The 26,485-nt window shown below is 36.0% G+C and overlaps 1 protein-coding gene across 7 annotated transcripts in view; it reads left to right on the top strand.

Annotated features, from left to right (window-relative positions):
• raskol (Ras GTPase-activating protein raskol) overlaps nucleotides 1-26,485 on the top strand; it is a 232,647-nt gene that overhangs the window by 130,122 nt on the left and 76,040 nt on the right. For 6 of the 7 annotated variants that reach the window (XM_046619079.2, XM_069134882.1, XM_046619072.2 and 3 more), the window contains 2 exons: nucleotides 2,940-3,056; nucleotides 12,305-12,391. In XM_046619079.2, the coding sequence (XP_046475035.1) occupies nucleotides 2,940-3,056; nucleotides 12,305-12,391 (204 nt within the window). The remainder of the gene's footprint in view (nucleotides 1-2,939; nucleotides 3,057-12,304; nucleotides 12,392-26,485) is intronic. The other variant, XM_046619076.2, reaches the window with a different exon arrangement.

Here is a 26,485-nt window from a genome sequence, read left to right on the forward strand (position 1 = left end):
ACTCTGCATCGTACGACAAATGCGATAGACACCTTTCTTTTAGGTTATGCAATTCTTGACATTTTCCTGTACAGTGCATACATTTTTCATTTATGGAACGGCAAGCTTTTCCCAGAATGGTTTTTTGCTAAATATACAGCTATCGGTCGATGATACAGTAAAAACGGCGATGACGAAATTTGTAGAACATAAAATTTCCGAGAAACTTTACTTCAAGTTTGCTTTTCCTTCTCATTGCTGCTGTTGATGTTCATATTTTTTATGCATGTAACGCGATGTGCGAACAACTTTATCTGGCTGCATTGATAATTTTTTTTATGACAAGACGTTCTACCCATGCAAATAAAAAAGATCTGTAAATACCTACTTCGTAGTTCTTCGTACTATTTATAATTTTCCTAGCTTCACTACACAGCATTGTCATTTTTTCGGACACTTTTTGCCGTTTCATGTGATATGAAATGTTTTACGTGTACTTATAAATAACATTTTCACCAACAATTCACGCGGTTTACCAAAATGTAGCTGTCAAATAATAAATTTTATGGAAATAAGTTTGGAAATTTCACATTCTACAAATTTGGTTATCACCATTTTTAATATTTCATCAACCACGCTGAAAATTTTTTGCCTCGCTACAATCAAAAACCTATGCACTATGCAAAAAGAAGTTTCCATTAAAAGTTGAGGGAAATTTTACTTTCTACGAGAACGATCCGTACTGTTTTTTATCCTGAGATGCACGGTTCTCGAGATAGATTTGGTAAAACGTATTTTCCAAGATGGTGGCCGAAGCTCGAACCTCCCCCCCCCCCCCCCCTTCCTCGCCGTCACGCCAATTTGGATTTATATTCAGGGGACACCCCCAAACATTTTCCAACAAGAAAATCAATTCTGTAGAAGATTGCAGGAAACTGTACCTGGCTCTTGGAGTAAAAGATTAAATCGAGCTTTCTTTTGAACATTCGTTTGTTGATGCGCATATATCATACTGACTGATCACGAAACTCCGATTCTGAATTCGCATTTCTACGGTTTCTATTAAAAATGAGGAAATATTGCGTGTAGACGCGAAAGCAGAACGTAAACTGATGTTCAAGAAAAATATTAACAGAGTCAGACGAAGTTTACGAGCATTAATTGTTTGTGTAAATAATAATTCAGTTTAAAAAAAAAACATGATTTTAGAAACACTGTTAATATGGCATACCTTTCTGTGTCAGGATAATGGGTCTTTAATTTAGAGTCTATGTAAAAGACAATTATTACATTTATGTGTGGTTTAAAGATTGGCAAAATGGATGTTCATCCGCGTCAGTATTTTCATTATCTTTCTGTTATTTGCATAAGAGATTATGATAAACTGTGGCTTTCAACGCCATGGGAATTGTCCCGCGCGGAAAAGTTTACACCACGGTCTTACATACAGGTCCGGAAACTAGTAGGGTGGGGAATGACTCAGATATTGAGGCAAAACCGTGGTTCTCGTCTTCGCCGTCTGCAGCGCTGCCCCCTCGGGGTGAGCCAATCATAAATCAGATCCGAACAGCTGATTTTTCGGAATCAACAATCTTGAATAACACTCAAAAATGAAGAAAGATGCGAATAAAAAATGATTGAGATGTTTACTAGCATTCCATGGCGGGCGTGATAATTGTTTTATTTCAACGGCATCCTCAAATGTTTAAGTCAATAAAATCCATAAACATCAAGCGAGGGCTCACAACTTTTGAGACAGTTTGAGATCTTGTGTAGATGATCCACCGTTTACGCACTTTACACTGAGTTATGAAGTGTCAAAAACTTCGATGAGCAGGTTATCTTATCGGTATATATCTATATCCATCATACCCCGGGCCAATGGCGCCCCTAGCGGATAGATAGGAAACAAGACCGTGTGCCTCACTAACGGTGACACCCCCTACCACTCAAAAGTGCCGGAGTTACCAGACCTGTATGTAAGACCGTGGTTTACACTCATTGTGCTACCGTACGCGAAAACGGAGAAAGCATCAGGATCCAGTTTCAGTACTTTACAATCCGCTTTTGCTTCCTTTTCAATCTTTAACCTATAATTTTCACTGCTTTTAATTAACTGCTTTGAGGAGATTTATGCATGAAAAGTAAAGTCAGCGCAATAATATGTCGAATAAAATCATGACTAAGCAAATGTTTAAAAAGTTTAACTAACCCTCGTCGAATTGATGATTGTAAAAATTCTTGTAATCTGGAGAACGAAACATGCTAACGATCAATTTCAACTTTAAACATCCTCTTGTAAACAACGTTAGAGAAATTACATTCTTCTACTTTGTTATTGAAAAAAAAAAAAAACCAATAAATCTCGTTCAATTTTGACGAACGATAGTCTGTTTTATTCATAAATGAATTCACTACGAATCATTTGAGATAGATTTTTGTTAACAAACTGGTCGGTTGGTAAAAAAATTCAATGTATACGATCGTTATAAATTACAGATGATGAAACTTCTGATTTAGCAATCAATACGTTATTGTCAGTCAAAATCCGACTCAGACGATGAACGGAGTTCCATACAAAATTTTCATTAAAGGTATTCTCAATAAAAATCGTACAAGCAGTGTGGATGTTTTGATAAAAAATTATTAAACAATGTTATTTCTCTGAAATTGTGAACATAACATAAGGTGTTTACGTTTAATATTATGCGGTTTAAAATATTATCTCGTATCTCCAAGACTTTTTTTCTGTACATAACTATATTAGCTTAAGTGGGACTTTCTAAGCCTTTGTTTTATCACGTACATATATACATATATATTTTTTTTTTTTTTTGTTTCGACCGCTTTTTGACCTCGTTGTACATCCCATACACCCTCAACTTGTGTTAATGTATTCTAGAGTCTGGTATACACACGTAGCATGAGTATAAAAAGAAATTTTTCCTCATTCAAATTAGCCCCGTTTGCAAGGAGAGTGGCAACTTTACCCAGAGACGTTAATTGGCGGAAGGATAATCCAAGGTCCGACCTCATATCTCTCCAAGAACATGAGACCGTACACATCGTGGTGGAGTGTAAGTTGACAATAATTTTAAATAATTAAAATATTGACAGTCAATAAATAGGTTATACATTATAACCACAGATGTGTACAATTGTTAACAAATCATTCGTTTGATTTGTAAAAAACTCACACGGATATTGTTCGAGTTTCGACCACTCGAGGCGCTTTAACATCGTTCTAAGATTTATTGCAGCAAATCGCAACTCGTCGCGCGGATTTGGAAATTACGTGATTACGCTTATCGCCTGTGCTGCGAAATAGATCTTATCCGCATTGACGTTATGCCGAGAATAATATTGGCCAGCGAATGTTTACGGAATGCGAGTAGTGCCGTATTTCAATTCCCCGACCGAAGCAGCCCGGCGCTCGAACGAATATTGTATCCTTGGCTTTTCACCAAAATCTACTTCTGGGATTATTATGCATCAACATCTCCTATATTTAGGTGAAAAACAATCCATAAATCCCATTAATGTTAGCCGGGAATTATCAATAATATACAGTTGGCCATTGGCCGAGATATGGATATATAATCAATATTCTCATAAGTATGGTTATATTTGTACATAATATATATTCTTATAGGTATGCCTATTATACGTTTAACATAATTCATCCAGGAGCAGTGAAGATGTAACGCTACTGAACGTCGCCGTAGCTGCTACACGTTGTTTAAAAACAATATTATTCCGTGTTTTAACCGTCGCACACGTTGAGGGTATAAAAACGGATAGGAAAACACTGATAAAATGTGCCTTTAGGCGCGTTTCTATTTTCGCTAGCGCAAAAGCAGCCGTGCTCAATTATACAAATTATTCGTTCTGTGGATGGCTTGAAGATATTCAAGGCTACGTTTGACATTGACTGTGGTTTCCACAACACTGCATCGACATAAATTTTTAGTTTTAGTTATTATGCAGTCTTTGACTGTTTGCATTTTTCACCGTAACAGAAAAAAATGACGATGAGTTTTGTAGTTGTGAATACAATATTCTAGTATTTGTTATTATTCCTTTCGTTATGGTCATTCGTACGATACTTTCTTGCAACTTTTATGACAAATTACATGCTTGTGCAATAATAAATTGACGTTAAGACCTCGTTTAACTAAACAACTGCAGTTAACCAGACAAACAGTGGCAAAATAAACGGGAAATATAGCACTGATAATTATAATTACACTAAATGGTTACTTGTACCAAATTTTCATGCAATTCCGACAATATTTAAACTGTTCTTGTAACGATACCCATTTTACTCGAATTTTGTAGTACAATTGTAACAAATTTTTTATGTATTTTTTTTCAATTCAGGTTACATCTCAAGCTTTGCTGAGATTTCAGGTACTTGATAATAAAACACACAAATATTATGGACGCCGATTTAAGCAATTTTGAAAGGTTACGTTGACCTGGATTTTACCGCCGAGTGAACGTAAAATCATCTCATCAATTTGCCGATATAATTAAAAAACATTTTGAATTTGTGTGCTTATTTTCTGGCAACATTTTTGCAAAAAAATGATGAGTTGCCACAGGACCTTATTGTCTCATTTCAAATGATCTTCTTAGGTTTACGGATCAGGCTTCTGATACTGAAAGAAACTTTTTTAACTCAAAAAATATATATTTATTTTAATACATCTTTGCTAGATAATATATAATTCATGGTGGATTTGAATCAAATGTTTGTTTGTTATTTCTAAAGATGTCATCGTAAACTGACATTTGAGATTGTTGAATATCTGTTAAGGATTGTACAGAAATGAATATTTTTTTATAATTGGTGGCATCGCGAGTTCTCCCAATCAAGGTATACCTTAATTTTTGCATATTATAAAAATTTCCATCCAATATTTTTAGGGGAAAAAACATGCTGGGGATGAAATTATAGTTAATTGAGTAGGACAATTGATTTGTGTAATCTTCCGTCTCCTAAACTCTCAGCAGTTGTGCAAAAAGCGGATTCAATACTGGTAATTTCATCTCTTAACGCTACGAACGTCAACTTGATGGTTCTAATTAAATCGTTTTAATTTTTCTATGCATCAGATCCTCACGCTGCAAATACCAAGATTTTCGGACGAACCAATGGAAAAGTTTCGTCAGTTGACGTCAAAACAAGCAATCAATTTAAAACTTTTGAAAGATTCCGAGGTAGATTAGAATGTTACACATGAAACATTGACTAAATTCTTCAGTACACGAATAGTGGAAATGTGAATACTATTTTACCTCTGCATGACCCACAACGTTTGTTTATGCGCGTATCAACGTATAGTTGAGGTTATGTTGTATTTTGTACGCGCGCGTGCGCCTGCGCTGTAGGCTCACTATGACTTGCCGTGACGTCAATTGGTGAAATGCGCGACCTTGAACGAAAATCGGTCCTGTTTCGAGCACGCCTTACTCCTTACTAGCGATGACCACTGAGTTAAAAAAAGTCGATGCATCGATCTATCGAGTCCAAAAGAATAATCGAACACGACTCGATTGAATGGGTAAATATTAAGCGATTAGTTGATTATTCCGTTTTTTTTTTTTTTTTGAAACGGTGCATTTGAAACCAAAATTTCGTAATTTCAGTATGTAGTTTTAACTTTACATTGCCACATCTATCTTTTTCCTGTGTCATTACCACACCGGGATCTCGTGGTTTCCATTCGGATTTTTTTCCATAACTACAGTTAAAATTGAAATGTTCAAGTCTTTTTTTTCAGTCGATCAAGAATCGATCAAGGAACAGCCCTGTGATGGAAAAAAAATGATAGAACGAAACAACTCTGAGATGTACGAGTTTAAAAAGAAAAGAAAGTCCAAAAACGCGAGAAAAATCTCGATTTCACACTTTCTTTTCAAGAATTCGTATCTTCTGTGCTAGTTGCCCGTTTTAAAAATTCTTTCAGCATCTTGATGGGCACACTGCAAAGCATGGAAAAAAAATGTGGTGATCCGATATTTCAATATTATCAACAAAATTTCAAGTGGTCAATGTGACAAATTTTCCACTTTTTACGTTTCAAGTGATTTGCACGATACAGAATACTTTATATTTGCTGGAAGGAAAACGAGATCTTACAAATGTCCATGTGTAACATAAAGTATTTATTAGATTTATTTTTCAATCAATATAATGACAATTCGATTTAAGTTATTACTAGTCAAACTTGAAGTACGAAAGCGCTCTTATTACAGGCAAGACTCTCGCAGCTGCGCGTCTTACTCCGGATTTGCATATTTTTACTGTAAAATACGTTAGTAATATTTGTTTGAGTTATTGTGTACAAATGTTTGCTCGGTAGATCTTCAGCTTGAATCTGGCAATAAACAAGCTGGCCAATACAGAGCTCTAACCACGAAGCGTCAATTTCGACTTCTATGATTTTTTCAATTGAAAAAAAAAAAGTCTTGAAAATGCGGAAAAAATATTATATTGAACAAATATATAATATTATAAACATAAAATGAATTGAATTTGAAGTACTTACCCTCGAGAAAGTTACGTCGTTGCCACACTGGGGTCTCGGAGACCCCGGACTCGATTTAGACCCGTGTCACTACTGAGGTAATTCCAAACTTTTCCTTCAACTCCTTTTCATTATACAAGGACCAGCCTATGCAAAATTACTCTGGGGTCTTGGGGACCCCGGTGTGGCAATCTAGGGTTAAACACCAGAAACGTTGTTTGATAGTTTTATTGAAAATAATCGTCAATTTCAAATAGAAATATTCATTTATCTTTCACTTATTATAGCAAATAGGTCTATTAGTAAATAAGACACTGATAATAATTGATGCTTTAATCACATATATTTATATTATATTGCGTTGTTTATGGGAGTAATAAAAACAAATCGATTTCGAAAAAAAAGAACGAAATCAATTATAATCGATTGATCAGGAAAAAAGTTTCGATTTAATAGAAAATCGATTAATTTTTGGACATTTTTACTCCTTACGCTATGACAAATACAATCTTATCGTTCGATTCGTTTCTCCAGTAATCTGTCTAAATGTCCTTAATCTTGCTGTTCGATTAAATGATCCAAATCGTTTCAATCCCCAAATCATGAAATCTTCAGCTCGTTCGTATATTGTTGTTTCACGTCGCAACGAATTATTTCCTCAAACTATTACAGAGACCGTGAATTATGCGATAGGTCGCAGGTATTTCGCACGGGTGAAATGAGAAATGCGAATCACGTTTACAGGCACTAACCTCTCGTTTATCTGCCAACACCGTGCCGATATTTTTACGTGCGAACGCGTGTTCTTCGAATCCAACTGTTCTTCAATGTATTCCACCATAATACATGACCCTTTTTATTAAGTGAGATTTATTTTTCGTCTCAATTTCGTCTAGTTTCAAAAACCTCTATAATCACGTTTAAACTTTTATGAAATTTAGGTATAGAATCAAAATTGCGTTAAAAACATATCTAACGCATACAAATAAATTTTGTTGCTCTCTGGAAAATCTTCAATACGATTCTACCTGCAATTTGTTGTACATGTTTTAAATGTTGATGCTTTGAGGTGTCGAGTTCATTAAAAAAAGTGTCGGAATTGGAAACATTACGAAACAAAATTTAATCAGAACTATTTTATTTCGTTATAGAAAAATGTATTTTAACGAACCCTCGTCCATTTTGTTTGCAATGGTTCAATTCTTTACAAAATGTAAATAATTGATTTATATTTTACAACGAAAAAATCTATTAACCGTTGTTTAAAGATCCTCCACCGGAGATTTACAGCAAAAGTATTCAGAAATTGGAAGTGCCCCTGATCCATGAAAATCTTACTTACAGAAAAATTGTAGCATTGAAAACATGAATTATAAATACGACATGGTTCTGAAGTTGTTGGAAAATAAACTGGCTGTATTTTTTGAGTGATTCTTCATTTTCATTTTTTCTTAGTTATTAATAGAGAGACATTTCCCGGTCGAAAGTTAACAGAGTCAATTGGGTGTTTGTATGAAAAAATTGTACATGCGTATCGAGCAGAGAATCCAAAAATAAGTAGGTCATATTTTGGCTTTTTTTAATTAAATTAAAATCGACGACATTACACTAGTTTTCAAACTACAACAATATGACGTCACACATGCTAAGGTATTATATCTGTATATTACGAAATCAGTGAAATTCAATTGCTCGCAACATCCGCAATTATTATTATTCAGAAACAATCGAGAATACAATTTAATTATTTTATATTTCTCTGTTTCAGACACTTGTGGATATTTTTTTTTTATTTTTCAAATCCAAAGACCCAATTTCAGTTTCATAAATCTTCAAAACTTGGTTTCATCTTTTCTGTTCTTGTAATAATTAATTATTTTTCAAACTTGCCACTAGCCGAATAAATCTTAACGTTTTTTCCACACTTTACACAAATTATACTTGCAATATTTGAGCTTGCCTTGCATTTTGAGTCAATAATATCTGGCAATATCCACGCCTATGAGCCGACTCGACTGCCCGTACGTACAATCGGTTGCTGAAAAAATGCGATGATTAAAACATCGGACCTTAACGACCTAATTGTTGCACGTAGGTACACACCTACGGTCTACACTCGTCCGTCCATCCATCCATCCATCCATCCATCAGCAACAGTGGGCGCTGAGCGTACGTGCCCTGAATTCCAATCTGCGACCACTGTGGTTTCTATAAAGCAGATACCCATCTATATTTATCAGTTTCGTTGTATGCATGCACGTATGCACATACGTCATCATTTTCCCCGAGATTTTTATTTTAAAAGGATAAAGGCTTGTCTGTGAAAAGTTGGGAGAGGAGTGAAAACATCGGAGTAAAAATATTGGAGGCTAAAAATTTTCAAAATTCTATACTTGAAACCTTTTATCCGATTGTTCATACCTCGGTTTGTGTTATTGAAATTGGGTAAGAAATATTGAGGCGAAGCTTTTTAACCCCACTGTAAAAGTTTGAATACGCTCGCCCAACTCAAAGTAAAACTTGACTGATTTAGTAGGTGAGCCCATAGGTGAATTCTTGACCTTTGTGATTACTTTGACGATTTCCGACTTCGCAATTTTTCACTCTCACTCCTCTGACGACGACCGAACCGTAAACGCCTATCTGACTAGAGCAAACATGGAGTGCGCTCTTCGAAAAACTATAAACTTCTATCGAATCTACGTTTCTTATTAAATTTCAATATTCTTCGTGATAAAACAAAGATACATAGTTTGCAAACAAACACGGTCGAAGTAAGGAAAAAAGGCCTAAACGAGGCGAAATCCTGAATGGGATGGTTCGTGATAAGTTTTTATACCTTTACATTTTTATTTATACACCTAATATGTGCATTTACATCCAGGTAATTTTAAGGATTTTGCTGCATTGTTCTATCTCATTTTCTGTCGAAGGGAAAAGGTTATGAGAGAATTTTTTTTTATCGATGAAAGTATTCAATATTCATTTCCAATCCTTGTAATAGGAATAAAAATTCCGTTACACCACGTTTGCGATGGGGACCTAACTCATAAAAAGTGAAACGTTACGAAAGCTGCAACGCTCCTCATTGGCTGGGCAGCGCGAATTGTTGCCCATGTGATTCAGCGAGGCAGAATACTAGAGAAGGGAACTGCGACAGGCAGCGCCGGTAATACTGTAATACATATATATTAGGGTGGGCCAAAAAAATCGACTATTTTTTTTTTTAACTTTATACTCCGAAAACTTGGTTGGTAGAGACCTCGAAAACATTCTCTCCGAGTATGAGCTCTCAATTTTAATAGGAAGGTCCTCCGCCTCGCGGTTGTCTATTTTTTCCTTATGGTGAGGAAGAAAAATACATATCTCGGTATCTACTATTGACAAATAAAAAATGTGTATCATATTTTCGTAGGAAATTGAATTCTCTACAAAAAAGGTCTCTTACAATTATTTTGTATACCTCACCGTTCAGAAGTTATTGAAGGTTAAAGTTTGATCATTTTAAGGTAGATGTCTTTTTTTTATGAATTTTATAACTCTTCAACAAAAAGTCATTATAATACGAGCAACTCGTATTTTCGTTGGAAATTGAATTCTCTACAAAAATGGTCTCTTACAATTTTTTTGTACACCTCACTGTTCAGAAGATATTCACCGTCAAACTTCAATGCACACTATTTTTAACAGTTTTTTGTTAATAATTCAAACAATTTCAATTTAATTCATGAGTTTCGGGAAAATTTGTACGAATTTCAGTTTCTGTCGTCGAAGTAACTACTATAAAAGTTCTCTGTTTCAAAAAATTTTCGTAATTTATCATTTTTTTAGTATTTTTACAATTTTTTTTTTTATATTTTGAAATCCCAATCATGCTCTTAATTATTTTTATGGCGTTTGTTCAGAGAACATTTTAGAACTTCTTTTCACAAATTATACATAAAATGTTTTGCTCGAGAGGATTTTTGTTTTAAATCCTATCGCTTCGTCTGTTTGTCTTGTGCAGCTAACGCCACTGTTAAAAATAGTGTGCATTGAAGTTTGACGGTGAATATCTTCTGAACACTGAGGTATACAAAAAAATTGTGACATCTTTTTTTGTAGAGAATTCAATTTCCTACAAAAATATGAGTTGCACGTATTATAATGACTTTTTGTTGAAGAGTTATAAAATTTATCAAAAAAAGACATCTACCTTAAAATGATCAAACTTTAACCTTCAATAACTTCTGAACAGTAAGGTATACAAAAAAATTGTAAGAGACCTTTTTTGTAGAGAATTCAATTTACTACGAAAATATGATACACATTTTTTTTTATCAATAGTAGATACCGAGATATGTATTTTTCTTCCTCACCATAAGAAAAAAATAGAAAACTGCGAGGCGGAGGACCTTCCTTTTGAAATTAAGAGATCATACTTGTAGAGAATGTTTTTGAGGTCTCTACCAACCAAGTTTTCGGAGTACCAAGTGAAAAAAAAATAGTCGATTTTTTTGGCCCACCCTAATATATATATATATATATAAAATATGAGTAAAAAATTTCTACAAATACTGTGCGATGAATATTGTGCTCAGAAAGCGATAATCAATTGGATTTTATATACGAAGCGTAAGAAGCTTCGCTTCTGTCGGGTGTTCCACGACACTGCACTTTTTTTTAATTTAAATACATCGTCGGAATGTTGTTTCATTTGTGTTCGATATTATTGGTGCAAACAGCACTGTTGGAGATTTTTCAAACAGTTTTTTCTCTTTTCCTAACTTTAGATTGAGGACTCTACAGCCTGTTCATCGATATCATATTTACACAACAATCAAACCGAAATAAAAAAAAAAAAAAAACAAACGACTCGTTTGACTGCAGTTCAAGTTAAACTGCGCTGTGTTTTATTGTTATTTACCTACCCTGTATAGTCTAGTATTTCTTTAGTTCTACAATATGTACAAGAAATCTACAAAATATACGACAAACCGATGAAACGAGTGTCGGAGAATTTTAAAGAGGTTGACCGGTTTAAAGTCGATATTTTTTTGTTAACTTTATTACAAGGTAATCACATATTGAATATCGATCGCGTGAATTCTCTAAGAATTTATAATACTTGTAAAAGAGTAAAATATATCAATAATCAAGAGCCTCATCTCAAATTGCTTTAATCAAAACGGCAAAAAGTCTGTAGGTATGAACCGTTTGATTTCAACCTGTGATGACTTATTTATCGAGAAGACTATTTCTGTGCAATCTCATCGAGACACTTTATTTGATCCCGTATTAGTATCACAGAATATTCAGATTTTCACAACTGCGCTGACATTAATTCTGATTACAGCAAATAGCAATATTGACGTGACTGTAATTGAAAAAAAAAATCTGTCACAATGAATTCGCAAAATTGTGCCTTTTGAATCTGACTATGCTTTGGTGGGTCGAAATAAAATGAGTTTACTAAATTTTTCACCGTTTCAAAACACTTTTGAAATGAGAAAAAATCGATAGCCAAGATTTTGTTGTTTGCCATCCTGTTTTTTGTTTCTCGTAATCTCAGAAAAATCATCGTACAAGCTTTTGGATAAATTAATTTTATAAATAATCAATGTCCTACCGATTAGTAACTAAATCAAAAAAAAGCATTGATCTTCAACTGACCGACTTCTTTGATTAAACGTCATGTTCTTCGTTTCGTAATCGGTCGTGAAATTAACTGTCGTCTGAATAACTTCGTTCCTGTAACAACTGCATTGTTCAAATTTAATATAATTTTTTTTCTTCTTTTTTCACTGTTACAGGTGAGTGTAGATCAATGTCCTTGCCTAGGGGGTATCACTCCCCGGCACCATCCACTCGCACCGTCGAGCTACGACGAAATGAAAAAGGTAAGGGACATGTTCCTCCGTCATTCCGACGACTTTAGTGGGTGATGACGGATCTGCATTTTTGAAGATATAATTACGTTTCTTCTTCATGATCTATAAAGCAGAATACACCGTGTATTTTCAATTTTGGACACGCGGGTGATATGCTAACGTTTTTGTTATCTTGGTCGAAAGTCGCGGTGAAGAGTATCAAAGACTTTAAGGTAGTACCGTGATAAATCACTTTTCTTACAATATCTTTCAATTTTTGAATACACATAATTTGAAGTGTCCTTCATACGTAGGAATTTTTTTTAATAGTCCTTGCGGTACTAAATTTTGCAATATTAGCGATCAAAGGTCGTACAATTTACATGTATTCCCTATCCCGACCGTAGTTAGAGTGAGCATTTTATTTAATAACAGCCATACTTTTCTTAGAATTTTTTTTAAAAACTGAGAATTATTAATTGAGGATATAACAAGTAATTTTTTTCAAAAAAAAACATAAACAAGCAGTATTCATTTTTTTGTAAATAATTCTTGAAGTTTGTTGCTTTTAATGATTTTCAAACTTTCTCTCATAACCTGACCCGTGAGAAATAGTGACTTGGCAACGTTGCCCTACGCGGGAAGTTTAAAATGCCATAAAGGCCCAACGAATAGAAGTAAATGTCAGAACTTTGCCGTTTTTTAATCGCGAAGTCATTGTGTATTATTTTCAGTCTCCAATTATAACTAACCTCAAATTGATTTCATAACAATACATTTCTCTACAACACATGCTTGAGGGGCAAGAGATACTGAGTCAGAATGCAACGTTGCCAAGTCAGACAAAAGACGCAATGGGAAAATTTTTATACTTCTGCGCATGTGAAAGGAGGCGCAAAGGTGTACTGTTTCTCAACTACTTTTTACTTTAGTTATAATGTTTTATACGGGGGATATTTCTCTGGAAGTTGAGGACTGCTGCTATCACGGTACTACCTTAAAGGATCAGTTCGATACGAACTTAAGAAAATAGAGAATACGGCTGATCTGGTGGAAAATTAACGTCTTTTCTGAAAAGCCTGTAATGTTATCGTATTATCGAATGGCTCTTGCCGATGTTTGTATTGTTATAAAACTGTAAACGGTTGCATTAGTTACCCTGTTTTATCGACAGAGTAAATCGTTGATAAGATTGTAGACCATGGAGGCTAAATACGGGATGAATTATGTATAAAAAGTTGTTATCTTTGCAAGAATATTGATTCACAGACGCTGTCCGGAAGATTCTTTTCGTGTTCGTTCTGGGAAAATATAATCTTCGACGTAATTGTTTTCAAGCATTACGGCACAACTGAGCGCTTGCAGTACAACGTCATTTCGCACGACAAGTACAATGTGTGTATAACAATACTCTAGAATTGCATTTCACACGCTATTGTGTGAAATTTAACGAACTCTAACGGTGTATAATACCACCTCTGAAAACTTCGTAACTAGGTTGAAACAATACAAAATCTTAGATAAAAATTACACGTAGCCAAATGGGAAGCCTACGAATGTTTGTTATAAAACAATTGTTGGTGCTTCTAAATAAGGAGTGCAAGAATCATTGCGCAATTGGTGTGTAGGTACCATTGTAAACAAGTCAGATTTAGCCGAATGCACTCAACGTAGCGCTGAAAAAAAAAACGCGATAAAACAAAGATTTATAGAATGATACTAAAGGTAATAATTTAGTTACATCTAACCAGTACGATCATCGTGATACATGAAAAATGTTTAAAAACACTGAATTTCGACTATAAATACCTCGCTATAATAACAATATCAAAGAATTCTCACTGTTCTATCGTTTTTTCATCAAAAAAATCATTATTGCATGAGCAACAGCTCGTTTTATATTTGTGCATAATTCTCCAGACATACTCTCGAGTTAAATTTTAGACAACAACATGTAACGTATTTCTTACCGGATCGTAAGTTCATCGTTTGTAAATCATTACGATTTTATTCGTTACACGTATCAGATTTTTTGACCAACTCACAAAAAAACATCCGACTCTGCGGATTTGTTGAAAATTCGTTATTTAATAAAATGAACCATTCTCACAAAACGTACGTGCAACGTCTCTAAAATGAAATAGTTTTCAAACAATCAGACTTCTTGCTTGAATAATTAACTTGGTCACTTTTTTTTCGTACAGCTTAAAAAAGCACTCATTTAAATAATGGCGTCCACAGAATTTGTTCGTCCGTGGCGATGGTGCCGCCTTAAATTTTGGACGGTGGAGCATCTGGTCAAATTTACCGTAGACAAAACGTAACGCTAACTCACCGCCGCTGTCTAATTTGCCGTTGCGTGTTCGGGGGAGAAAAATGAGTTTTTACCCGTATAACGCATGATGCATAGGAGGAAGTGTTATCCCCACGATCGTTGTATACTCTCCTTACCCTGCGCGTTATAAAAAGCTTGAACAACGCCCTAAATTTTTAACACTAAAGTTAAAGCAATTTTTCAGGGAAGCTTGAAGTCTCCGCAAACGAAAGAGACTGAATTATGAATTACACCATTATTGCGTCATACATCTAGACGGAATTTCTGTGAATCAGTCGGAATGTATTTCTGGTGTTACATAAATTTCCTCGGACCAAAAACTTATCCGATGACCATGAAAATATGTCGGCCGCTGCTTTTGACCCTCAAATTCTTTGATTTTGAAACTGTGAAACCAAAACGACGGACGTCCGCAAATAAAAAACTGCAGTTCAATCAAATTGCTTAGGCAGGAATTGATCTGAGCTGTAAATGAAGCAAACTTGAGTTTACAAAACCGTACTACAATCATAAACGTTGACGTTGTATCGACGCGACGTGTTTTGTGTCGGAAAATGTATAGAAATATTTTTGACTAAGTAAACAATGAAGGAATTGAATCTCGGTCGCACTGTATGTAAAAAATCTTAACGCGAGAAACAGGCTAACGTTTCTCCATCGGATAAATCGTATGAAAATTGCAGGAAGATGATAATAACGGAATAAAATTACACACTCCGTACACTCGGGGTCGGTAATTCTCAGACGGCTAATTTTTCCCAACAAGTCGGTTAGGTTGGCAATGCAGAATGAACTCGCAGCGCCACCGCCGGCCGGCAACGGAACACAGGCTCAAACTTTGTAAACATAACCTGTAGAGAGTAGAGGAAAGGAGGACTATCTCCGTAAAATAGAGGGAAATTAAGATGGCGTTGCTACAGCGAAAGTTCCACAAAGCGGCAAATCGATCGAACCCGATTGAATCCTGATTGCTAAGGTCCGATCAGATTGCTTCCCTTATTACTCACGAGCGCCAATCTGGCGACTTGTTCAACCACCATTTCCTGCTGTTTAGCGGACATCATCGCCCCCTAGTGTACAAATTGGCGCGTTGGATTTGGCGAGACTTTGACTGTGCATTCTTCCTCTCTTCTCGTTTGAGAATCGAAAGAAAATTTCTCAGCGTCGCGAAACCTGCGGTCACAATATTGTGACGGCAGAGACCCGCAGATGCAGCTGGCCGACAGTTGAGCGCGTGCCCTGAATAATGAATATGCATGTACCCGTACCACTACTGTCCACTTCCGGTCGGATACGAGCTCTGCCCGTACCTGCCTACCTTCCTATGCGTCCCTGACCACGTCCTGGGCAGCTTATAACCTGGCTGTTGCAGAAACTTTGTAATCGGTGGAAACGTGAATTGGTACAGGCAATAGGGAATTTTGTCGTGCACTGAATTACAGGAGTTATTTTTTTTTCATAAATAGGTTCAGTATGACGTACTGAATGTAAATTCACAAAATCCTTACAAATTTTAAGTGCGGAAGTGCCGCCATTTTGAGCAAAACCGTTTCGGCCTGTATCTCCGTAACCGTGCACTCTAGGCCCAAAATGATAATGACCTTTACTGTAGATAATGATATTTTCTATCTTTTTTGTTTGATAACTTTTTTTGTATCACTAACTATTTACAACCTATACGACTGCCAAAATTCATTTATTGACTTGTTGATCAATATCTCCTCGAATAACTGTTTAAACAACGAAATGCTAACGATCTAACTTTTAGATCCACAAATTTCCTACAACTTTTACTTGAAACTTTTTGTCCTTAAATAAATATTTATGAAGTTATAACGCTTTCTATGTCGCCCTATCGGGTGGAAGGTTAATAAAAACGCGGGATGCATAGAATAATGATGAAAATTCTTCAAACATGTGCAAAAAATATTCATGAGGTGACAAATAGCAATAAACAATTTGCTTTCTTAACTGCAAAAAAACAGCAACTACCTGATGGAATTTTTTTCAAATTTATATTATATTTTGGCAGTCGTATAAGTTGTTAATAGTTAGTGATACAAAAAAAGTTATTAAACAAAAAAGGTATGAAATATCATTATCTACAATAAAGGTCATTATCATTTTGGGCCCAGAGTGCAGGGTTACGGAGATACAGACCGAAACGGTTTTTCTCAAAATGGTGGCACTTCCGTACTTAAAATTTGTAAGGATTTTGTGAACTTACATTCAGTACGTCATACTGAACCTATTTATGAAAAAAAATAACTCCTGTAATTCAGTGCATTATGGACAAGAGTAACGGGTCCCCTATTGCCTGTACTAAATGTTCGAATTGGGTCTTTCGTTTTTTTTTAAAACTGGAATGATTGAGAATTTCATCCACCATGAAGATTTCGACGGTTTGGTTGAATATTTTTGGCAATATTGATTTTTTGGCGAAACATGATGGAAGAATGTATTTATTTATCTCATGATATTGTACGTAACGTCCACATTGGATTGTTTACAATTGAGATATTATTTACGTAAAAATGCTCGATATTAGACCGTACGTGCAGTTTTTACTCGGCGTATTGAACGAAACGCCTCTGAACTTTCCAGGGAATAGAAGTATAAAAGTGTTTATTTGACCCACATACCGCGTTCTGTGCAAATTTTATGGACCCGGAAGTTCGCGATGTTTTTTTCTCGTTTCCGATTTTCCTGAACTTCCAGTGTTTCTTGAATTTCTCGTCTGCATGCATCCAAAGTAAACATACATGTACGCGTGACTTTCAAGCTCGTAGAAAAGCGATTTTTATACTCGTGTATGGTGTATTCCACGCCTAATCAACCAGTTTGTGACCCTGACCTTGATAGTTCACGCCTCGAAAACTACAATGAAACAGTGAATCAAAATTCTTTCCGGCAATTGTTTTTCTTCGTAAATTATTTCAGCTACCTCGAAACGACAGTGATTTAATTTTTTTTGAGAAAATCTATGAAAAATTGAACGTCATTTTCGAAACAAAAACACCGTACCGAACATCAGAGAAGCTGTGCCGATATCCTCAAAATTCGAATCATTATCGGTTTTGGGATAGCTTGAACAAGTTTGTAAAATAAAACGTTCGATAATAAATAGTTTTACCAATCGTTCTTCACAGTCTTCTGCGTGAGAACTGCCGTATTTATAAAAACAAGAATCTCAAATTATGTCAAAGTCACAGTCTGGGTGATTTGGCACGGAACGCCTCATGCGTAATCATTCCTCTGCAACATCGTTTGCCCCGCTTTCTTGAACTCACTTTTGCGACTTTTATGTACATTCTCAAGTAAAAGATCTACAGCACGATCTCCTCGTAGTTGCCTCAGTTATTCGCGTTTCCGTCGCCCACCTCCTGCAGAAACGAGGGTGGATTTGGCAAAGCGATGTTACACTGGTTCGTATTTGCGACGCCGCGTGGCTTTGCGCCAGCTTAAGGGGGTATTCTAGTGTAGAGGCATGAATTTGAGGTGTTTTTTGAAGTGCTATAAACAAAAAACAAAAAATATTTTTACTATCCATTTTTTTATCAGGCGTTTATTATCATTTCACGATTACAAAAAAAAAAAAACAAGTCAAAAAATACAAAATTGAAAGTGCTATGAGTTGTTGAAGTGGGGGGTACGAAAAAAATTGCGCGCCAATGTTGTCACGATTGCAAGCATTTTCAAAATCAGAAAAAAAAAAAAAAAAAGATTATTAATCTACATAAATGCAGCTATCGTACTAACCAAAAAAAAGTCGAAAAAAAATTTTTTTTTGCCAAATTACGGCTGTCCGAAAAAATAATACGTTTTTTTTGACTTTTTTGGACGTTTCTGAATTTTTTAAAAATAGTAAAAATTATTATTTCGTTATAATAATGGTTCGTGCGATAGAGACATGTATTGAGAAGATTCTCACCAAATTTCAAGTAAATCGGTTCAATAGAACTTGAGAAATCATGTCAACCGTTTTGAAAAATGTAGTTTTGAGAAAAACGCGTTTAAAGTTTCGAGTAAAATTCGTTCCAGCCGAGCCAGTATTGAAGACGTGTCACTAAAATAGCTATATCTCTGAAAATAATTGAAATTTTGACTTGTCCTTTCAAGGACACATTCTTAAAAGGTTAAGCTTTGAAAATATAAAAAAAAAAAAAAAATCAATTTTTTCAAATTTCTACACTAGAATACCCCCTTAATGCGCCACGGAAACGTTCACCTAGGCAATCGCTGTTTCTTCTAGGTCACCATTCTGCAACAGACGCTCTCAAAGATTTGCTGCACTAGGTCAGTAACTGCCGTACATGCGTTTGTGAAAATCTCCGTATTGCACGATTACACTTTCAGTTTGCCAATTAACGAATGTACGAATTAAGCTGTTTTATCTTTACTTGCGGTTTTCTTTGCAACCGTTTATCTGCTTTCCGCTTGGTATGATGCACGAGTCGTTTCGTTCGGTATCCTTCGAAATGACTGTTTCGAATCGATGTTGATTTTGCTAATGTTTAACAGCTATACTTTAAAAACGTTCAGATAGCATATTTTACAAGCTTTGCCTGCTCTGACCAATTTTGCTAGTTTTCGTACTCGTCGTATTGAATTTCCCTATTCTAATGTCAGGTTTTTTTTATCTTAGTCCGAAAAACAATGAATAGAGATGGATTTTCAAAAGAATCCGATATTCTGGGAATTTCTTTCGTCCATATTGGAATCGCCGTTTCTCTCCAAATCACAACTCTCGTTGAACTGGATTCTCGTCACAAGTCTCGTGAAATCTTGTGAAATTTTCACTATCAAATTCGACGAAGTCCTGTCAAGTTTCCTTTAAAATTCAATGAAGTCCCGTGATTCTTGCGAATATGAAATTCATCGCCATCGACAAAACCACGAAATCTTTCATTTTTTTTTTTTTTATTGTGTTTCGTCAATTCTCAGAAAGTCTTCGTGAACTGATTGCTAAATCTCACAAAGTCTAATGAAATTTTGGCGAATTAAATCCACGCGAAGTCTCGAGACGGCCTTCAATGTTCCCACAATGTGTCCTCGCGAAGTTTAACGAATCTTCACGAGATCGCGCGACGTCTCGCAAAGTTTCAGCAAAAATTCGAATCACAAACTTACGTAAAGTTTCACTTAGTCTCGCAAAGAATCGTAACGAGTTCCCATGAATGCACAACATATTTTCTAACGTAAGGCAAGTAAAATGGAATTACGTAGCTGGTCACGTATAATCGTACATTGTACACGTAATTCCTGTGACTTTTTTCCTGCTCATTGTCTGCGTAGATTGTGTTTTTTTTTTTTTTTTTTTCCTTCTTGTGTAAACACGATTACGTGACTACACAGGTAACTACGTCGGAGTAAGTGTGGAACGAAATGATCGAAGCTATAAGAATCACCTATCTTTACTTCCAATCCCATCCTATAACGGCGCCTTGAACCGCAATTTTCTCCACGTAAAATGGGAAAACATAACTCGTCAATCCGCATCTTGTGGCGTAGAAACTGTAAATTGCACCTCTTCGAGTTCAGACACGTATCCATGCTTGGTAAAAATCGGGGCAGGCTGTCGATCTCGAGTTTATTATTTTCTTTTCTACCGTTTTACTTTCCTTCTTTTCAACTCGACTTGAAGGTAAACGAATATTTGGAATAGTCTTAAACAATAACAACAATTTGTAATGTTTCGAAAGTTGCCGTAAGAGTTATTACAGTATTTTATTCAAGGCCAACCGCGTGTATTTCACATTTTTTTTACTCTTCAGGGTGATAAAATCGTTTTAAAGTTTGAGAAAACATTACGGTGCTTCCGATTATTCTCGTGCTTGTGTAGTCGTTGAGAAACATTCGGAAAATCGACAAGAGCACTGAATTTATCGCGAAATTTACTTGCAACAGATTTGCGCTTACTTTGAGGTTACGGTGGATTACTGACGTACGAAATCACATGATTTTAGTAATTTCTCATCAATCTTCGAATCCTTCACAATCATCGCATCCAATCAGATTAGCCAACACCGTCATTTTCCAAATCTTAGGACTATTTTTACCTTTCCGGAAGGAAAAAATAAAAAGTGTAAAATACGGGTTGCTCATTTCGTCGATACTCTGACATCACCGTCAATGTAACACAGCGTTAGATTGTTTCGTATGCATTCGAGTGAATACTCTTTGAGTACAATTCGATAGGAAAACAAATTCGAGGATCACTCTCGCATTTGCTGTACTCTGTAATTTAAGAAAAAATGTACGCGCAAGGCTCGTATGATCGGCGACTTCATTTTGGAGGGAAACTGATTCGGGGGACGGTGTCAAAGTTCCGAATTCGAAAAGTTTCGAAAGCGCAGAATCCCGGATGTTTTCGTGGCGAAAGTTAAAGTAAAGAAACAAAACTTTGACGAAGCATCAGACTTTCGAATGGTCGAAAATCCCACGCTCAAAGTTCCGAAAAGGCGGAATTCCGACAGGACAAAATACCGAAAAGACAAAATTCCGAAAGTGCTAACAGAATAAGAAGTAAAACGAGCCATCGTGAGACCGTTTTCATGCGGACCATTCTGATTTTTGGTTTTTCTGATCTTTTACCCGCACCCGACAAAAATCTAGTAACAATAGATTTTGTGGATGATAAAATTTCCTATAACTTTTATTAGAAACTTTTTTCTGTATAATGCATGGGTTATTATTTATAGCGCGTCAAACTTTCTTCAACATGGTTATTGCTAAATATACGAGTACAGTTAATGGGTTAATGAAACATTGAAAATGGTGTGAACCAAATTAGTAGTACATAAAATTTTCAACAAAATCTGTTTCAAGTTTTTTGTTCTATCGGAATTTTTGCTTCTCGGAATTTTGCTCTATCGTAACTTTACTTTTCGGAATCTTGCATTTCGGAACTTTGAGCCGTCGGTTTTCTGACCATTCGAAACTTTGACGATTCCTCGAAGTTTTGTTTCTTTACTTTAAGTTTCGTCACGAAAAAGTTCGGAATTCTGCGCCTTCGGAACTTTTCAAATTCGAAACTTTGACACCGTCCCTGATTCGTAACATTGTAACGTGCCGCAGAGATATGCAAACAATCGGTCCTTAGAGCGTTTCTCTTCTGCGGCCCGCTGCAGGCCGTATCTTGTACGTTTCACGTGTCACAATGCCACCCGCATTGTTCTTCCCTCAAGAAGAATCCAACCATAATGTAGACGAGCACGTCCCAGTTCCCAAGTCAGCGCTGTCCGTACCCATGCACAAGTTACGAAACGAACGCGGTGTGTGTGCATGTAACGTGATGCGATGAAAAGAAAGATGGTAGGAGAAATTAGCTGGCGAAAATTCAAACCAAGAGAAAGACCCCTCCATCCTCGACGACGGATGAAAATCTCACGCCTCGCTTCTACGCAAGAGCTTCTTCACACTTTTCCACCTACGCTTAATGATCTCCCAACCGTGAATATGGTCTCGTTACAAAAATTGCGGAATTGTGAGGGAATCGTGCGAGAAAAGGTAAATAAGTGAAAGTGATGATAATCCAATGGAATTTTATCATCCTATTTGATTCGATTAAAAAAAAAAAAAAATCAATTTTATTTTCCCCAAAAGTACCTTAGCTGTCATTTTTGAATCGAATTTCGTCGACCACGAAGCAAGGCTTAGGTCTAACTTTCAGAATCAAAATTTACGGTTCTTAATTATTATTCACTGCTGTACTTATATTTTTTTGGTTATATCGAAGGATAGGATTTTTTTTTTTTTTTGTTTGGTCAGACATACAACTTCTGAACGTCTGTCCCGACGTCCTATTTTTGTTCCGTATATTTTGTACTCGACCGTAGTCGCTACACGCATACTTTTTACACCGATATGAAGTTGCGGAAGCGATCGTAAATCAAAGTTTCCAAAATTAGATCATCGATAGATAAATACGGGGTAACAAAACTTTCGAGTTTACGATATGTCCCGTTTTGTTTTTGACGTGAAGTCGGAAGTTCGCGTCACCTGAAGAAAATCAAAAGAAAATGGAGGGTAAAAAAACAAAAAAAAAAAAAAAATAAAAAAAACCATCTAATAAAATGTATAAAGACAATCTAGAGGGTCGATATCACCGTCGACGGTTTTCCTCCCTATCTCCGGTTAGTTAATCCCGTGGGAATTCTTCCTACGCGTTACCTGGAACAGAGCCTATATACCTTCGACCCTTCCGCAGTTATTCGGAAATTAGCAACTTGTCGTCAAAGCGATGGGCTTGTACGTGTATATAACTATATACGAGGACCAGGGATCACGGTGGCTGGAATTTCCCTCTTTGAATCCCGACGCGCCTAAACGGAGTAATATCACGCATCCGATACGTCTCGTTGAAACAATTTCCTCTTTTGCCCTTTCCCTCTTTCCCTCTTTCCCTCTTTCCCTCTTCTCTCTTTTCTCCGTTACACGTGATGCCGGGCTAAAGATAGACCGCATCTTTTTCCTCCAATCGACCGTCATGGGTTTCGTTCGTGTTCTCCTTGGCATTTCGTATCACAGCTCGTAACGGAGCGTGTAACTAGCGGTGAGTTACGCGTAGGAGAAAAACAATTCTGAAACTAACGCCGATGTTTGTTGAACCCTGAAACGCACCGTGTAACAGATGTCAACCGGAAGGGTTGAGTGAGAACTCGTCCTTGCAGCTGACGAAATTTACCCAGTTTTATCCGGTATATATTTTTCCAGATTTCTGCACACGTACCGAGTGCACTCGGTGTACACTGGAAAATCACCTCGGAAAATTTTTTCTCTATTTCTGTATTTTTCTTTCACACAAATCTAAAAATCTTATCTTTCGTTGCGGGAAAAAATAGCCACAGTCCCTCGTTATAGGAACGCTCGATACAAGGTCGTACGATTCAAGAACTCTCGATATAAAACCGCTCGGTATAAGACTGCTCGACATAAGATCGCTCGTTGTAAGACCGCTCATTGTAAGAACGCATAATTTAAGAACGCACGGTTCTTTTGAAAAATATTTGAATTTTAATGTGTTCGAATTTTAATGATTTCGTAATTGTACCACCTCAAGGATAGTTTAAGGGATCATTTCAATGCGACGAGTTGAGAAATAGATGATTTTCGCCATTTGTTTTCGATGGTAAAATACGCTGATCAGTCTGATTTTTTTTATGTCAAATCAAAGTACTCGCGAAGAATAGAAAATGAAGTTTATTTATTTTTCATTTTTTTTTTTTTTTTTACAATTTTTTCAACGGTTGTAAGTGTTTTCGAAAAAAGGAGTCCTTACGATGTACACCGAAACAAAATTTGTAAAAATATTTTTAATCAGTATGAAAGTCGTTATCTTGCGATCGGGTTTTTTTTTTTTAATCAAAATTGACAAAATGGCGACGAGTTGAAAAAAATATCGAATTTAGCTTATTGCTTTTACAGTTTTTCGTAAAAAAAAATATGAAGATTTAAAAAAAAAAAAAAAAAACTTTGATACGAAGATAGCGGCTTTCGTATTGATTAATAATCTTCTTACAAATCTTGTTTTGGATAATATTTACGGTCGCAATCGTGCACATCGCGATGACTCCATTTTTTCGAAGACATTTTCAACCGTTGAAATTTTTTTTTTTTTTGTTTTAAATGAAAACAATACTTGAAATCAGACTCATTAGCGTATTTTAACCATGGAAAAAAAATCGTATAAATCAGCTATTTTTTGACCCGTTACACTGAGATGATCCCTTAAAATTCAGTAAACCGTAACAAAGCTAAACATATATTCATATTTTGAAAACTCGGCTGCTTGGCAGTCGTTTAAAAATTTCGAAGCAGTCACTTTTCCCCCCAATGTTTCGTTACGCTTGTGTCGTTATAACTTCAATGTCGTAAAGTGCCTACGAGATTTCACTTTCAATTTTCATTACCGAGTCGTCTAATATCGAACGTTTAAGTTTATGGAATAGAAAGAAGTTGTTAAACTAGAACACAATATTTAAACAATACCTGTACACCTATTCTCAATATACATGGAGTGCGCATCGCTTCGCTGGTTCGAAACCGAGTCGAAAATTTATTTTCCACTCCCGAGAAGCCGTTGGAGCCGGGAATTGGCTATATATCCGGGGTTCGTTTCGGATCGTAGTTTTTTACGCCCGCGACCCGATTTCAGCCAATATTTTATTCGGCTTTGTGCAATGTCGTCCGTTGCAGAAAAATTTATCGAGTCCCTGGCGAGAGCCTGCAGCAGGAAAAAAAACGCTCCAAGATCTAAGTGTGCAGATATTTTAATATTTGTCGCTCGTTAACTTATCGATCTTTCAGAGAATCCCCAACCAACAAAAATTGTGCACGTAAGAGAAAAAATAAAAATGAAAAGAAAAGAAAACAAAAGAAATGTCGAATCCTGTAATAATTCTTGAAAGAATTAGGGGAAAATCGACATTTAAAACCGAACACGGACTATGTGCACTAGATTTGTCTCATTGATAGAAAATTACTTTACCGGGTCGACAATGAAAACGAAATATTGCAGGTGAAGAAAACAAAGTGGAATATTTGTTTCGTACCGAACACCCGGATGTACCAAAAATTCTGGCACTGGCCCTATTAATAGAAGCAATCTAGGTGCAACACTCGAGATTTCGGGTGTTCCTCACGGAAGCTGAGTGGTTTATTAGTGGCCGGTAGTCGTAAGGAAAAAGAAAACAAGAATGTGAAAAATGAGTGAAAATAAAACTAAGGGGAAAAAAATTAGAATGAAATGATCAAGACGTTTGCGTTTCCATCCATCGCTCGAGTCACTTTTTGCAAACAATTTTCTCACTCAGCTGTGGACGAGAATTTAGGGAGAGACAGAGAGAGATAACGTCAGCTTATCGGTAAACAAACGAAAATGAACCGCACGCTTCACCATTTCCCCTTCCAAGTCGCATGCCGGTCCAGTCGGCGTTCTTTTCTGTCGGTTTAGAATAGAATACGAGTCGTCGATATACGATACTCTTTCTCTCTCTCTCTCTCTCTCTTGCTCTCGCTCTCTTTCTGCTTCTATCTTTCGGTTGAACGATGCTCTTTGCGTGTGCCTTTCTCCCTGTTCCAGTAATCGCGGTCTCTCGGACGGACTGACCATAGTGACTCGTTTTCGGACTTTCGGCTCCACATCTTGTACACAGAGTGCGAATTGCCTGTCTTATTTTCTTCGTCTTGTTTTCACGAAAAAAAAAATAAAAAAATAAATAAATAAATAAATAAATAAATAAATAAATAAATAAATAACTGAGAGTAACGATGTCCTTCCGTGCAGTCCCGGGTATAGTAATTCCATTATCTGAGAATGAAAATCAATATTTAATTTTTCTCTTCGCTTTACCGTTTACTTCGAATTTCTTCCTCCGTTGCTTTTTTGTCGCCCGTTGTGTTTCTCTTAATTGTATAATTACACACGTTCCTCTACGTGCGAATAACTGGCACAGCACGGAAATATGTATAATATATACGCTTTTAAAAACGTTTTTGCTATCCATTTATTATTTATCGAGTAAGCAGGTGAAGGAATTTTTTGTGTTGGTCAAGAAAAAGACTATCATTAACATACCTGGCGAGTATTAAATTGTCATCGAGTCTGAATATTTGGATACGAATATTGCTTGCAAGCCATTCTGGATGCGTTGATTTCTTTTTCTCATACGAATTTCTTTACGGTAGATAGATTATTGTAAGAAACATCCACGCGCGTCACAAAAATATCAACGTATTACTTTCTGTGTTACGTATGTGTAGGTAGATGATCTCGTATGATCGTAACT

The sequence above is a fragment of the Neodiprion pinetum genome, chromosome 3, assembly GCF_021155775.2.
Source record: "Neodiprion pinetum isolate iyNeoPine1 chromosome 3, iyNeoPine1.2, whole genome shotgun sequence".
NCBI classification, from domain to species: domain Eukaryota; kingdom Metazoa; phylum Arthropoda; class Insecta; order Hymenoptera; family Diprionidae; genus Neodiprion; species Neodiprion pinetum.